The 16,846-nt window shown below is 34.4% G+C and overlaps 1 protein-coding gene across 33 annotated transcripts in view; it reads right to left on the bottom strand.

Annotated features, from left to right (window-relative positions):
* Positions 1–16,846, bottom strand: part of PBRM1 (polybromo 1) — a 123,060-nt gene that overhangs the window by 65,301 nt on the left and 40,913 nt on the right. For 26 of the 33 annotated variants that reach the window (XM_031957569.1, XM_031957611.1, XM_031957615.1 and 23 more), the window contains 4 exons: positions 10,458–10,599; positions 8,616–8,713; positions 6,320–6,364; positions 991–1,267 (listed from right to left, as the gene is read on the bottom strand). In XM_031957569.1, the coding sequence (XP_031813429.1) occupies positions 991–1,267; positions 6,320–6,364; positions 8,616–8,713; positions 10,458–10,599 (562 nt within the window). The remainder of the gene's footprint in view (positions 1–990; positions 1,268–6,319; positions 6,365–8,615; positions 8,714–10,457; positions 10,600–16,846) is intronic. The other 7 variants (XM_031957728.1, XM_031957633.1, XM_031957711.1 and 4 more) reach the window with 1 other exon arrangement.

Genomic DNA, 16,846 nt, shown 5'->3' with positions numbered 1-16,846 from the left:
TATATCAAAATATTCAGAGCAGCATTTTTGTAGCAGCAAAGAATGGAAACAAAATGTCAGTATTTGTAGAATGGCTGAACAAATTGTGGTATATCAAAATAATGAAATATTATGGAATAAGAAATGAATGAGAAATGTGCATAAGTATGGGGATTATATAAACTTATAGAGAACAAGCTTGAACTTTTAGAGATTGAAATGAGCAGAACTAAAACAATAATGTAAACAAAAGATCACAAGAGAAAGCCAAAGTTGGAACAAATGAAAAGACAATATTGTCCTAAAGAACATAGCTCCCTTTCTCTGTGAAGAAGATGGCGAATACCAGGAAAGAATGTTATATATACATTGTAAAGGATTGTTTTTGATGAATATTTTTCTTTATCCTAAGTGACATTTCAGTTTGGAGAGAGCAGCACTTTCAGAACTGAATGTGATTTAAACAAAACACCATTTTATAACTTTATTTTTACACATATAAAATAAAAACTTTTTGTTTGCTTTTTTATTCAGGAATAATAATTGCCATAACTACCAAATAAAGTGACCTATAAAATACAATTATAATTTTTGTCTGTTTTATGGGTCAATGTGGCCAAAAAAATTCATGACTTTGTAGTCAATCTTCTGGGGATGGGCTTTTCTGTACTTATGTAGGCTGGTTCAAATGGAGCAAAGTCTATCTCTAGGATCCATATCTGAAGCATAGTAGGATCTGTCGAGACTTATATCCTACTGGAATAATCTTTGGAAATTCTAGGTTCCTTCTGGGCCATAAGAAGGCAATGAAGGAAGACTTTTGTGGAGGGGCCATGATTTGTCCTGGTGGACAAAGTACCCACAATGATGAAATCATAATTTCAGAGAGAGAGAGAAAGAGAGAGAGAGAGAGAGAGAGAGAGAGAGAGAGAGAGAGTGTGTGTGTGTGTGTGTGTGTAAAACTTTGCCTTGAAGCCCCAAAAGGAAATGTGTTTGTGATATGAACAGTACCTGTGAGCCTTCTTCATTATAGTGTCTGGCATTTCGAAACATCAGCTTCATATCTTCCATCATTGCCTCTTCTCCTGCATATTTGTCATTGCGGATGTTATGCTCAATAATTTTTAAGTCCATTGGCTCCAAGATGATTTTGTAATAATCAGGATAGTCCTTTTTGGATGGCTTAACCATAAACAGATCACAGAGTCTTCTGCCTGTACCTGGTTCTCGAGCTTCAAGAACAACGTTGAATAAAATTTTCATTCGCTGTTTTCTTATGTTCTTTTTACTGTTGAGGGAGCAAAACAATAGACAACTCAATTTCTTCTTTTCACAAGGGCGGAAACTGAAATGCAGGTCTTTTGTCTCTATCTGGCAGGCACTTAATAATGATTATGCCTCCCTTTGCCATATATGCCTGTAAATAATGCCACATGCCAAATCAATACTTTGGGAGCTTGTCAGAAGACAGGCAACTTTTAACAAACAGGCCCAGGCAAATTTATAGAGTGGTTGTCAAAACTGGCAACAGATCTCTAGGTTAATGAATCTTAGGGAAAGAGATTTGTCTTTACAACACTGGACAACAATGTTTATGAAGTGATGTGATCCAACATTCAAAAAAAATGAAATCTTTTAACAACTATCACCCCATTTTAGCTTTTAAGACTCATACAGCAGGGCTGCAGTTGAGTAATGGTCTTTTCTTACAAATATGTCTAACATTTATCAAGGAACCACAGTTGAAAGAGAAAATCTTTAATACCTAAGGTCTTCACTAAAATTTAATCATCTTGGCTTCTAAGAAGCTTGCTTAAAATGTGTACATTTGCATATTGGATTTGTGTTTCCCAACCAGCATGTGGGGGGACACTTCTATGTTACAGATATTTCACTGGTATGTCATGGCAAATCCTAGTTTCTCTTTTTTCCCTTGGGTGAACTGCCCAGGCCAATCCTCACTCTCATTCTGTGTTTCTGACCTGCAACAATCTGTGCCAATCTAAGTAGAAACTAGTCTAGTGTTATTTGGAGGTGTAGGTCCAAAACTTATCCAAGCTGGTAGTTGGTGCCAATTTTTTATTAATGTGTGTGGAATTCCCACCCCATGATTTCATTTTTCCTTCAGTTATTAAGTAACAAACTTAGAAACCGATAAGGGGGACTTAGAGTAGTGTGGTACCAGATAAAAGAATTTAGACCACAAAGGGCCTTAGAGAACATTTAGTCCAATCCCCTCATTTTACAACTGAGGAAACTGAGGTCTAGAGAAGTTTAGCGATGTGCTAAGGGTCAACAGTGAGTTAGTGGCAGTCAGCACTAGAACCCAGGTCTCCTGCTTTCCGATCATAAGCATTTAGAGATGCTCTACAGCTGGACTGGAACCAGTGGCCTCCAAGTCAGCAGCTGAGGCAGAGAACTAAAAGGAAGCATAAATGGCTGTGCAAAGACTGAGTGGCAAACAATTCTGTCTGCTTCCTAGTCTACAAAAGTTGTCCCCAACAAAAGCTTTGTGGTTTGGAGAGCTTATCCAGCCCTAAACAGACTTTACCCACTAACACTGAGTTATAAAGGTTCTAAGAGTTCTAAAAATTCCATAAGGCAGTAAACCAAACAAACAGGCAAAGATATTTTTGTGCTTACATGAAGATTCTAAAATACATTTAAATGCCTAATGACTCTTTAAACTAACATTTTAAAAGGTCATGAGAAGCTGGAGCAGGTTATCTGAAAGAAAAAACACAGAATTTCTATTTAAAGAAGTGCTGTCTTGCTCTGATGCTGGATGCATTTTCCCTCTGATCATTCATTGCTGTTACAGTCTTCTGGAGTACTGTGGCATTAGTTTTATGTCTCTTTCAAAAAACAATACAAAATAAAAAAAAAAAATCTGCACCATTTAAGTGATAGCTGTTCTTGAAGGCTTTGCCTAGAACTTTAGAATAATTTGGAAGCACTTTCTTTTGATAGATGTAATGAATCCAAAGAGACATCCCATGAAAAAGATATGACAGGAATAGTTTTCCCATCCCAAACTTTAAGTAACTAGACAATGAAAAACTTTATATCTGACATCAAGGCTTAGAATACAGGTTCTTTTGACCTCAGACTTTAAATTTAAACAGGCCTCCAGGTTGAAAGCTGAAGAAAGCAAATGTAATGTTTGTAGATCCTATGTCACAAAATCCAGATTTTTGGCTTCCCGAGAATTCAACTTCAAAATGAACAAACTCAAGAATTCCATTTTGAAATCATAATCAGCTCAAAAAAATCTCTTAAAAATATAGTTAGAAAGTGTGTTTTTGTTGTTTTTAACAAAAATACTCTAATGGGAAAGGGGATGATTTCTCATTTTTGGTTGACTGGGAATTTATCCCTGGATATTTATAACCAACTTGCTATCAGGCTAGAGCATTGGAAGTTAACATTTTCATTTGGGAACTTTTATCAATGAGTTGGAGGAATAGTTTTTAAATAAATCTGGAACCAATTATAACAAAGGCAGAGCATTTGCATTTTCTCAGACATGTAGCTATACAGCAAGCTTAGCTGAATCTTTTACATTATGCTATAAACATTGAGAGGTCTGACTACTCTTGGCTGTCGTCAGACAGACAACTGATGGTAGATGGTCATTTTGTCTCCAATGACTGACACCTGGCAGGCAGCATTTAGTGAGACAAGTCCCAAATCTGAAATCAAAAAGGACATAACCAGGAAACTACTTTAATCTGATGCTTAAAACTCAATTTGCTATAAATTTTTGTACATTAAGAATATCCCCTCCCCTCCACCTAACTCACTTGTTAGTACAGAAGATATGACATAGTCCTAAACATATTTTAGGTCTTTTTCCCTAGTGCTCTATTAGGAATTTATGCTAAATAAGCCTGCTTCATTAAGTCTTTGGAAGTTGGACAAAAAGAATGGTTGTTATAAAAATGGATGCTTTTCCATTTTTCCTTACCAATTTTCTTTTTTTTAATGCATTCATGATATCCAATAAGAACTTTAAAATAGAACTTTCTCATATGTTCCTACTTTTTTGAACTTGTTTTTTTCTTTCTTTCTTTCTTTTTTTTTTTTTAAAGCAACTGCATACAGGGAGTACCTATAGCAGCATTCTGTGAAAGAATTCAGATATACAGTCGGGAGAGCTAGGTGCATCTTACTAGTTGGGCAATCCAAGCCAAATCCCTTAATTTTCTTAAGACTCATTTGTAAAATGAGGAAATCATGATTGTCAAGCATTTTGTATACTGCAGAGAAAAACTCTGGTATACACATTAGTATAGTGCCTAAACATCAGATCTTTTATAAATACTTTCAGTGATTTTCACACAAATTCAAGACCTTTTTTAGGTACAAGACAGCCTGTGAAATTTTTATGAAGAATATATAGATGAGTGCCTAAAATCTGGGGGAAGTAAATATTAATCTTGGAATATAAGCAAAATGCTTCTTTCCCTCTTGAAGTATATTCTTAATTCAGAATAGTGTTGGAAACATATTCTTTCTCTTAAAATGAATTTAAATTAAGTTTAATGTCTGTTATAACTTATCTGTTCTGTAGATAAGTATGTGTGTGGTTTGGATGGGAAGAGGAGGTTGAGGGTTCTAGCTCAAAGTACTACACAAATACTGTTGGTACATGCTCTGCTTCCAGATACTACTCTCCCTCCTCCCCTGCCCCCCCCCCCCCCCGGCCCCATTACTCCATATAATGAAACTCTTGATTGTTTTTTTCCTCCTAGTGTCCCTTTCCTCTGACTTCTTACCACCAAGTCTCTTCTGGACCTGTTCTAACTGGGCTTCAGCTACTACCAATCAAGGGACTCTCAGTTCAAGTGGAAGATTTACTTTCATTCTGCAGGGCTGATTTTTAACATCGGTGACTCTGCTTTTGTTTCTATAACACTGTGCTCTTCTGGATTATCTCATATTCATTCAAATTAAAACATATTTATTTGTGTATCTAAGCATAAGCTCAGAAAACATTCATTTAAATAGTTTCTTTTATCTTTCTCCAATAATGACTTCTTCTAATCATTAACTCTGAACATCGTTCACTATCCTCATTTTGTGGACAGCTCATCTCTTCACCTGGTTTCAAAGAACATTATTAGAATGAGAATAATTCTCAGATGTTATCATCACTCTACTTCTCTGGTACAGATCTCATACATGAACACCAAAAACTGAGTCTATCTAAAACTACGTTCAAATTTTATTTCTACTTTGCTACCACCATCATTAACAGATCTGAGTTCTGTTTAAAACTTAAGAGCCATTTTACACATCTTGCTCTCCTTGGCCTTCTAAATTAAGGACGAACAATTGTACTACCAATTTTTCTAAATCCTATTTTAGATTTACTACATTCTTCTATTTTCAAAACCTAAGTTCTGATCTATAATCTACCTTATTACTACCTGGAACATCCCAAGCCTGCCTCCATTCTCTTCCCCTCCCTTAATTCCACCTCAATTCACACTCACAAGCAGAGCAAAAATCATTTCTCCTAAAGTTTCATATTTATTGCTATTCTCCTTCCCAGAGGCTCATAGTAAATGTTAACTAGCACTCTAATCAATATAAAAGCATTGGGCTGTAAGGCCCTCTATTAGGTTATAACAAACCCAATAATCATCATTTCACATGAGCCAACTTCAACTTCCCCCTTACCTTCCTCACTCATTAACATTAATGAGTTAGCCTAACTAGACTCAGCCTAACTAGATCTGAGTCCAGGAACTAAATATCAATTGTTTCTTTAGCAAAAATCTTTTATGTGTTTAGCCTACTTAAGGTTGTAAGAAGGGCAGTTGCATTTAAAGCAATATTTCACAAACTCTGCTGTAAAGAACTGAAATATCTTGAGTTTGTTATTATTGTTGTTGCTTCTTTTGAATGGTAGTTTGTTTATATGTTTTTTGTTACTAGGCATTAAAAAATAAGTTAAAAATATTTTACTATATTCTGTCAAACTTTTGGTTAAACAAAACAAAATTATTTTCTATCACTGTGGGAAAATTTGAGAAATACTAATGTAGGAGACACCAATGAAGAACGGTCCTTGCCTTCAATAAATTTACTAATATGTAAGGCATTTTTAGTTCTCTTGGCCAAGCTTGTGATAAGTCCTTTGTCTAAGTGTCCAGTTACTTTGTGTACTGAGGACACTTTTTAAACACTCTGGAGGTGCTATTGCTTTTTTACTAAAAGAGCCTGGTACTAAAAATAAAGTTTTAGATTTCCCTGTCCACCTAAACAATGGTGACCACACCCAAAAAAAGTTAATCTTTAGAAGTACATTTATGCATAAAAAATGTGTGCACACCTGGATAGCCTCCTGAGGCCCAACATCTCATTGTCATGAGTGTTCCTGGGAAAGCAGAAACAAACATTTTACATGTGGAAAGAAACAAGCAAACATCAGAGACAAATATATAAACTAAATGTGGCTGAGAAAAAGGCAAGTGGCTCTTCTTCACCACAGGTTAAAGATGACAGGGATATTTAGAAACCCTTCAAATCAAAAATCAAGCTTTATCATTGATATTTTGGGGAAGGAAAAGAAGAGTTTTACTTTCATGAGGATCAAGGCATGCAACTGTACTCGTATTGTGGCATTAGAATCACATTACTCCTATTGGATTCCTTGCTGTCTAGGGGAGAAGGATGGAGGGAAGGGAGAAAAATCTGGAGCAAAAGGTTTTGCAAGTGAATGCTGAATGTTGAAGACTACCTTTGCATGTATTTTGAAAATAAAAAGCTATTATTTGAAAAAAAAATTAATCCTCAGGTCTGGAAGCACTCAAGCTTTTACTAGTCAGAGGAAACTCTGTGATTTCTACAGCAAAGTTTGATACTAACCTAGTTAAGTGAGTGTATATATGTGGAGGAACTATACTTTGTGGAGGAACACAAAACAAGGCTATCAAGCTTCCCCAAATAGTCTATTTTCCCAAAATACTTCCCCCTCTCTCCCTAAGAAGGCCTTACTTATCTCACAAATATTTAATTCACCTCACATTCATTCAAGTTCCATTTCATCTTTGAATTTCTAGGTAATAGCATATGCTTTTTACTACTTCAGGGTATAATCTATATTGGTTGTATTCTCTTATTTTTGTTTGCCCATTTATTGTATACGTCATTTCCTGAGAATCCTGAATAGTGACAAAAACTTTTCATCAGAACTAGAATCATTATCCCAAAAGCACACTATTTTGTTTTCTTTTATAGGTAGTTTAATGGCAAAGAAGTTTGGTTTAATTTGTAGGAGTGAAACCTGTAAACTTCCAGCCAACAACACTTTTTGTTTATGTAGTTCTATACTGGGTTGAACTGGTTTTGGAAGTTAAAAAATTTTTTTAAAAAAATAATGATAGTAAATTGTATTTCAATTTATTGTTTTCATTATTTTCTGTGCCTGAAAAGTATCTCTGATGGTTGACTGAATTAGAAAACACAGGTAGTGATGTAATATAAATGGCACTCAAAAACATTTTTTAATTTAATGTTTCTGATTTTATTTCATATTTTTCCATCCTTCCCCCTCATACAAGCAATGAATAACTTACAAAGTTGAAATTCATAGGCCAAAAATGATGATTATCATTTTAGGCCACACTGACTTATTAAAGCTATGGGAGTCTATCAAAATAAATGTCTTTTCAAAGCAAATTCCCCCCCCCCCCCCCAAAAGTTCAAGACGGAACAGATATATTAAGCAATTTCTCATTTTTAAACAACTGAATAGATTTAATCCTGTATCCTTTGTTAAAGAAGTATATGTAGAAAGCAATATAAGCAATTACTAATTTACCTCTTCCACTTCATTCAGTTGGACCTCATGATCAACTATATTTTATTCTTTTTATTTGGTTTAGTCTCATCAATTATCCTACTAACTGTAGGGCTTACTGTGTGGAAGAGCTTAAGACAGTAGAGGTTGGCAAGAAAAAGCATCTCACAGTATCAGAACCAATCTGAGAAGCCCCATAGAAATGTTCTAAGACAACAGAGCCAGAGGGGTAGAGCTGCTGAAAGTTTTACGACTAACACACCTTTTCCAGAAACCTTCTCAAAGAAAGGAAGGCAGGCTAAGGTTAAAGAAAACAGCACAGATTTTCTGACCTTGGTGATTTCATGAAATGCATGAAGACATGATTTAGTATTCTGTGATTTGACATCTTAAAAAGAGCAGAATAATAAGGAAAAATAAAAACTTACTTTATTGAAAATAACCCAGGTATTCTTTACTAATTTAAATTAATATTAAACTGCTAAAGTCTTTGTAAGAATAGGATTTTAAATCTTGAAAGAACTACTTTTGATTCTTCTGGCTTTCTAAAACATTTTTTTTTTGGTTGTTGTTGCAAATATGAAAAGGAAAGCTATAAATATTTTGTCACTGTGGTACAAGCTACTAAGAACCAGGAAAGTATGTTAGTGCTTTAAAAAGCAACATGAGTTGTCCAATTTAAAACTGATATTTTGATTTCACAAGTTATTAAAGAATCTAAGTGGAGAATTATGCAATTTGTATTCAGTAACATATTTTCCTTCCTCAAGCCAAAAGACAAGCTAAACAAATGAAAGGAAGAGAGTTAGAGCCAAGAGAAAAGTACCTTTTTCTTTTGGCACTCCCAGTATCAGAAGTGGCCGAAGAGATCATACTGTCGCCGTCTTCAATGTCGTCTCTCCTAGCAAGCTCCTTCTTCTTTGCCTGAAAGAGAGCAAATCCCAGGAGTCAGGCTCATTCTACTAAATGCTCTTGGAATACATGAATAATAAAGAGCTGCAGAGATCAGATTCACACAGAAAGATACAACTACACGTAAAATGCATGAATATTAAAGCATCATTAAAAAGTCTCAATAACCACAATTTAATGAAAGTCAGCCGGACAAAAAGAACGGGTCAAAAAAGGACCTAGATATTTAAGGAGTCAATTCTAGCCAACAGTATTTAGGACTATAAAATACCTGAACTAGCCTCTTCAAAGTTTTAACAAATGAGACCTAAGATGCCAATGCTTCCTTCTTCTGGTGGCCATATTACATGGTGCTCTCTTCATGCAACTTTAAAAAATTCTGAGTGCCTTTTATTTCTGTGGGGCAGTCTAGCTGAAAACAATGGAAGTTTGAAGAGAGAGCTGAAAGAAGATCTACTTTTCAAGCAACACATGAATTTTTAAAGCTCTTCTGCCAAATAGAGCAGAAGCCCTTACCTAGCAGGCTCACAGAACATAAGATATAGTACTTAACAGCAAATAATGAGTTCACAAAATCTATGGTGGCCTTTGCAAATACTGTTATCTACATAAAATTCTTTCATTCATTAATCATTTACTGAACGCCCACTGAGTGTGAGGCATTACATTAGGTGCTGGAAGACAAAATAAAGCACGATTCCTGCCCTCAAGGAACTTATAGTTCCATAGGAAAACTTGCATTTGGAGACTGCAGGACCCTGCCAAAGAGAGCATATCTTCTCTAAACTTGACACACCTTTACTGTAGATACATACTACATTTTTATGTGTTTTCTATTTTAACTGTTGTGCTACGAATACAGCCTTAAAGCTGGAACATTTCATGAAGGAGCTAATATCTACATTAGGTCTTCAAATACGGAGATAATTTCAAGAAATGAGAATATATTCTAAGATAAAAAGACAGACATTAAAGTGTGGATGATATTGGAGGAATAACAAATAGTCTTATTTGACTGTAACATAAGATATTTTAGGATAATACTCTGAGATAAAGTAGGAAAACTAAATTAGAGTTTTAGGGGGGCAGAAATCCCAAGTTTAGGAGTTTGGATTATATCTGGTTGGCCTGATGCGGCCTTTGTCTATCACTTCTCCAAGATTCTTCAAGGTGTCAAAGTCCTATGGAAAAAATAAAACTATGAGGTAGGAAAAGTTTATTTTTTGTGCCTGCAACCTTCTTTTTTATTCCAATTGTTATGTCCCATTTTGCTTTTCTGTTTGTCATGTTCTCTCTAATCTCCTGCTAAGAATTTTAACTTATAAACTAATTTACAACACAGTAGAGATGCCTAATCAGTTTCTGTATTTTAAAAGGGATAGATAGTAATAATAAAACCAAGATAGGGTATTAAGTTAAAAGCACATTTTAAAGGTGGGAAATTTCAAGTAGCAGGGAACAAACACATGAGCTGTTTTTTGGGGGGGCTTGTCAAAGGAGGGCTTTCTAAATATCAACACGTAGAAAGAGTGCCTGGCAATCAAGTAAGCACAGCCCTGTCTGTAGTATCAGTGGTCCTTGAGATTACATTGCTGACTAAAAGAAGATGGTCAAATGGACTTGTGTATAAGAGGAATAAAGTCAAGTAACTTGGAGTACCCTATAATTCATATCTTCAAGAAAGCAAAGGCACATCTTTGAAAAAATATTTCCATTGAATGTAACACAAACTCACCCAAATATTATTTTGACCTACCTGCATAACTTGCTGCATTTTTAGAACTCGTTTGTAGATGGCTGAATTGGGAACATTATAACGTTTGGCATTTTCAAACATTAAATTCAGATCACACTCCAAATGATCTAAAGTTTCATATTCTTGGTTCTTTAGCTTGGTTCTATGAAAGAAGACATACAACTTGAATGTTGATTCATAGAGGTCAGTTACTGGGAAACATCCTTTCTGAAAATTTAACTCAAATTCCTAACAGAAGTCTAGGATATGGAATCAGAAGAATGAAAAAATTCTTCTTGTTCTGTTACTACTGATTATCTGTGACCGCAGGCAAATCACTTAATCTTTCCAGATCTACTTCTACAGCTGTACAACAAAGGGGGACAGGGGCCAAGATGAGCTCCAAGTTCACTTTTACCTCTCTTACCCAAGTACGTTAAGGACCTTCTCAATCTCCGATTTGGCTCCTCTTTCAGCCCCCATCCTGGGGCCAAGCTCTCCTGAGAATCCATCACATAGAACTGCCTGCCTATTCCATCTACCCCTTTCTATCTCTTTCTTTAGAACAAAGAAACCAGATCAACATTACCATTCCTGCAATGTACAGGTTACCAATTGCACTGAGTTCATTCATCATCTTGATCCCAAAGAAAATACCCCTCCTTGACCCCCAATCTCCTTTCTCTGTTTTGTTTTCCTATTAGAATCTGAACTTCTTGAGGGCAAAGACCATCTTGTTTTTGTATATGTTCCAGTATAAATTAAAGTACATGCAGGGATCTTGGAAGAGAATTCCAGGGTAATGAATTTTCTTTTGATGTCAACCTAGGGTGTTTAATCAATACATGTGCAATGATGTTTTTGTAATCTTAGTTATCAACTTCCTTCTCTATTCTTCAGGATAAACATCTTCGAGTATTTAAGAAGCTAATACGTTTTTGTTGGATGAATGGACCAAAGTATGACACTCTATTCATATTTTATTATACTTGGAATTCAGACTTGTGTTTTTTTTTTTTTAAATGACAGCATCAACAATACCATAAATGGCTCTAGGTACACTGTACTATGAAAGGGAATATGACATAGTAGGGGGAAGAATTTGGAATTAGAAGGCCAGTTCTCCCATTTCCTGGCTATGAAGATTGGACAAATTATTTTTTCTATCTGGACCTCAGTTTGTTATCTGCAAATGAAGGAAAATGGATTACATAATTTTAAGGTCTTTTATAGCTCTGACATGCTGTAATTGTAACTTATCTTTGTCCTAAAACCACATACAAATTCCGGTTTAAATTACATATGCATATGTGTGCGCGCATTCATATACACAAAGGTTAGATTTCTAAATTCTCCTGACTGAAATACATGTGTTAATTTTAATAAGACAATGAAAGTAGCAGAAAGAAAATATTATACTAAGCTATTTTACCAAGATGAATATTAGATCTTCTAAACTGAACATCAGAATATTATTTCAGTGGTTCCCCCACTGATATGTGGCCAAAGGATATTAACACAGTTTTCAGAAGAAATCCAAGATATTAATAAGCCATATGAAAAGATTAAAATCACTAATAACAGAAGAAATATAAATTAAAGCAATTCTGAGTTTCTATCTCACACCCATTTGGCTGGCAAATATGACAAAAAATGGAAACTAATAAATGATGGAGAAGTTGTAAAATGTTCTACTCATTCTGGAAAGAACTAAGAAAGTCCAAAAAGCTTTTAAGCTATGCATTTGCCCCAAAATACCATTACTACAAAGAATCAAAGAAAGAAGAAAAGCTGTATGTATAAAAATAATTATAGTAGCCCTTTTTAAGGTGGCAAAGAACTGGAAACTAAAGAGATGCCTATCAACTAAAAAAGGGCTAAACAAATTCTGGTATATAAATGCAATGGTATAATATTTGTGCTTTAAAAAATGAAGGAAAGAATAGTTTCAGGGGAATCTGGGAAGATTTATATAAAGTAGCACTGAGTGAAGTGAATCAAACCCCAAAAGCAATTTATAAAACAACACTGCAAAAACAAATTTGAAAATTGTAAAAACTTAATAACACAGTGAACAACTATAATTCCAAAGAAATGATGAAATATGATACCCACCTCCTCAAAGAGGTGATTGGGCTCAGGGTGAATATAGATTGACTTTTTTGGATATGGCCAATGCAGGAATTTTTTTTAGCTTGACATGCATATTTGTTACAAGATTGGTTTTGCCCCACTGGGGGATAGGGGAAAAGCTAGGAAGATAAGAAACAGGGATTTGCTCATTAGAAAACATAAAATTCAAAGGAAGGATAATATTACTTGTTCTATAAGTAACTACAATTGTTTGCCATTCAAAAAAACCCCAAAAAACAAAAAAACAAAAATCTATACAATTTACATGTGGTCCGTAGAACACATGATTTTTTTTTTTTTATTTCTATAGTTTTTACTCAAGATAATGTTGTGCAACTTCTTAATATTTCCCAGATCTTCATAATTGTTCACAAATAAGGTATTATGAAACACAAACAAAAGCTATTGTTTGAAACTTTATAAAGTTTCTAAGGTGTTATTTTTTGCAGGAAACCCATATATTTTGCCTTGTTATTTTGATCAATTTGCATTTATTTAAAATTAATAATAAATGGTGACAGACATGAAATGCTAAATAAATCAGCTTAGATATGAATATAATAATGATAGGGTCATGTGATTTCTAAAAGAAGTTCATGAAGAAGACATGAAATATAATATAATAGAACCTAAGTAATTTTTCATAGTAAAAAAATGTAATTGTTGCAGCATGCTACATTCTTTTTAGAGTAGCACAGCTTAAAAGAAGTTAAGTATAAATATAGAGTTATTAAATGAATAATGAAAATTCCACTGGACCATTCTAATAAAAGGTTTTAATTATTTATAATCTATCACAGTAAAGTAGGAAATACATATAATATACCTTGTAAAGTTTATGGAATATTAGCCTACTTTACATTTTAATTATTAAATCTAAGTTTACAACAGGAGTAAGATGCTAGTTTTTCTTTCTATGAGAATTATGGGACCAATGAATCAACAGAAAGAGATTTATTGAAGTTTCATAGTCATTCTGACTGAACACATGAATTTTCAAAGGAGTCCATCACATCACAGAAAAAAAAAAAGGGCATAAATTCATCCATGAGTTATATTTTTAAATTTATAAGGATTAAATAATATCTTTGGTACCTATTTCATATAAGAATAAATTCTGCAAAACACCAGGCGGTCTTCATCTGCCACATAATTTTGGAGATCATCTCATTCAAATTACTCATTTTATACATGGGAAAAGAAAGGCTCCCGGGAAAGAAGCTTGTCGATGGCAGAGGCAGGATAGAATCCAGATATCCTGACTTTGATCTGAGAGTTCTTGATTCCACAGTCTGCTGCTTTTCAACTATTTATTGTTTAGTCATGTCGACTCTTGGTGACCCCATCTGCGTTTTTTTTTGGCAGAGATACCTGGAGTGCTTTGCCACTTCCCCCTCTAGTTTATTTTACAGGTGAGGAACTGAGGCAAACAGGGTTAACTCGCCCAGGGTTTGAAGTCATAGTTGTGAATTCTTAGAGATGAGTCTTGGGTTGAGGCCCACTAGGAAGCCACCAGAGAAGGATTAAAGACTCTCTCCTATCTCCTTAATGCCCCAGCACATATAAGGGAACTCGGGTGAGGACCACACTGAGTGGGGCAGCACTGCTTACCATATCCCATATCCACTACAATGGATGAGGCATTCTGGAACTGGATGGAAGGTTGAACTGGTCGACCCCAAAGGCCCCTGCTAATTCTGAGATTCTGTCTTTCAACCAGCACCCCAACCCCAAACTGGAACATCTAAATCTTGTGAGATGCAGTAAAGAAGCATTTAAAAAATAAAACTCAAGTTCTAAATGATCCCTAAACAAGACCAGGAAAAATATGTACGAAAAAGAAAATTTTCTGACATAGCATCTCTCTGTATAATTGTAGTGTAGAAGACATGGATTCACATTCAGCTCCTGATACTCCCTAGTTAGAATATAAAATCCCTGTGACTCTTGAGTTGTCTCCTTTGCATTTCTATGCTCAGGGTCAAGCATAGGGTCTGATACACAAGAGGTACTTAAATACAATTCTGTTGACTGATTGATTTTAGTTTTTGTAAAATGGAGATAATAAAACTAGTGGTACTACCTTACAGAGTCATGAAATTCACATGAAAGAATGAAAGATAAACTTTGAAAATTTTAGCGCAATTAATCAATTTGTAAAAATTTTCTATGTGAGGCAACAAGGAACTATGGTTGAACAGCTAAACTTGTGTTATTTCAAGTTAAACTAGTTAGAATATTTAAATAAAAAGGGCTATAGAAGATTAATTCTTGTGAAGAACAAAAAAGTCAATTAGAAGGTTATTTGTCTCAGGGTTTCCTTGTCATTATCTTTTTTTTTTTTTGGCAGGGAAGGTACACACAGGAGTAGTTTAGAGGTTTCTAAGGCATTTCCCTCATTAAGTAGGTAGCCTGTAATTTCATTTCATTTTAAGAGGATGCTAAATACAATGATTATAGCATCATTTCTGCACAGTATCTCAAAAGGACTTGCTTTCAAAGAAAACACCAAAAGTATAGAATTGCTGAGAAAAGACAAGTTATAAAAGAAAAAAAAACTTCCAGTAATAATGTTACCTAACAGAATTCTAGAATCTAGCTATTTGAAGTTGTTACATTTTAGTTCCTGGAAGACTGGATGTTTGGGCTAGTGGGCTCATGTAAAGTTCCTGTCTATTTCATTTGTTTTAGAAAAGCCATTCTATTTAACTCTGATGAATACTGCAAGATTTGACTTCCCCAAGTGACAGTCCCAGACTTTGATGGTATGAATTAAAGCAATATTTTACCTGAATGATGCATTCTTTTGTTTTGACATAAAATATTCTTAAAATAAGAATTGATATATACTAAGAATTCTGATTTGCCAAATATTCAGTACCTTAAACCTAAATGAAAAATGGAAGTTAAACAGAAACTGTCTCAAATATGGTTTTGAGAAACACAACTATTAGGTAAATGGGAAACAGTTCATTTCTAAAGATGGTTTATACATATATAGCTTAATATCCAGAATATATCATGAACATAGATACAGTCATTATAAGGTATTGATGATCAGAGAAGGAAGTTGATTTTTGCAGTTTGGTCAGTTCCCAGATTGTTGACAGTGACTTTTTTTTCAGTTCGATGAATTTAGTGCTTTACTATTTATAAGAAACTTTCCATCCATGATACCATTTGGTGTAAAAAGTATTGTGAGGCTTTTAAAAAATTTGTTTTTTGTTTTTCATGGTGTTTTCCTTTTATTCAGATTCTTCTTTCACAACAAGACTAATATGGAAATATGTTTAACCTGATTGTACATGTATAGCCTATATCAGATTACTCGCTGTCTTGGAGAAGGTCAAAGGAAAGAAGGAAAGAAAGTCTGGAACCCAGAGTCTTATAAAAATGAATGCTGAAAACCATCTTTATATGTAATTGGGAAAAAAAATATTAAATGCAAAAAAAATTAGGCATCAAAAGGAAAATTTTGTGAGATTAGGTGATGCTAATATTATAACCTCCATTTTACAAATGATGAAAGAGGCTCAGAAAAGTTATGTGACCTAACCAAGGTGCCAGTGGAGCTGAAATTTGAATCTAAGTCCTTCTTATTCCAGATCCAATGTTATATGAAAAATATTTTTATTTATGCTTCTTTAGTAGCCTTTTATTTTTCCAAACACAAATAGTTTTCAACATTCACCTTTGCAAAACCCGTGTTCTAAATTTTTCTCCCTCTTTCCCTCCCACCTCTTCTATAGATAGCACACAAGGTTTAATATGTGCAGTTCTTCTAAATGCATTTCCATATTCATCATGCTGCATAAGAAGTCAGATCAAAAAGTGAAAAAAAAAAAAAGCCACAAGCAAATGAGAACAACAAAAAAGTGAAAATACTATGTTGTGATTTATATTCAGTTCCCACAGTCCTCTATCTGGGTGTGGATGGCTCTCTCCATCACAAATCCACTGGAACTGGCCTGAATCATGAAAGAGCCAAGTCTATCAGAGTTGATCATGCCATAATACTCAGCATCAGTTCATCTTTTTAGGCTTTTTTGAAATCATCCTGCTGATCAAAGTTTCTTATAGAATAATAACATTTCATACCATTAACATTCTCCAACTGATCAGCCATAATTCAACTGAACCACTCAGTTTCCAGTTCCTTGTCACTATAAAAAGGGTTTCTACAAACATTTTTGCACATATGGTCTTTTTATCTTTTTTATGCTCTCTTTGGGATAGACTCAGTAGAGACACTGCTGGACCAAAGAGCATGGACATTT

The sequence above is a fragment of the Sarcophilus harrisii genome, chromosome 1, assembly GCF_902635505.1.
Source record: "Sarcophilus harrisii chromosome 1, mSarHar1.11, whole genome shotgun sequence".
Lineage (NCBI taxonomy): Eukaryota > Metazoa > Chordata > Mammalia > Dasyuromorphia > Dasyuridae > Sarcophilus > Sarcophilus harrisii.
Note: the sequence above shows the minus strand (reverse complement) of the source record. Positions and strands in the feature narration are given on the sequence as shown.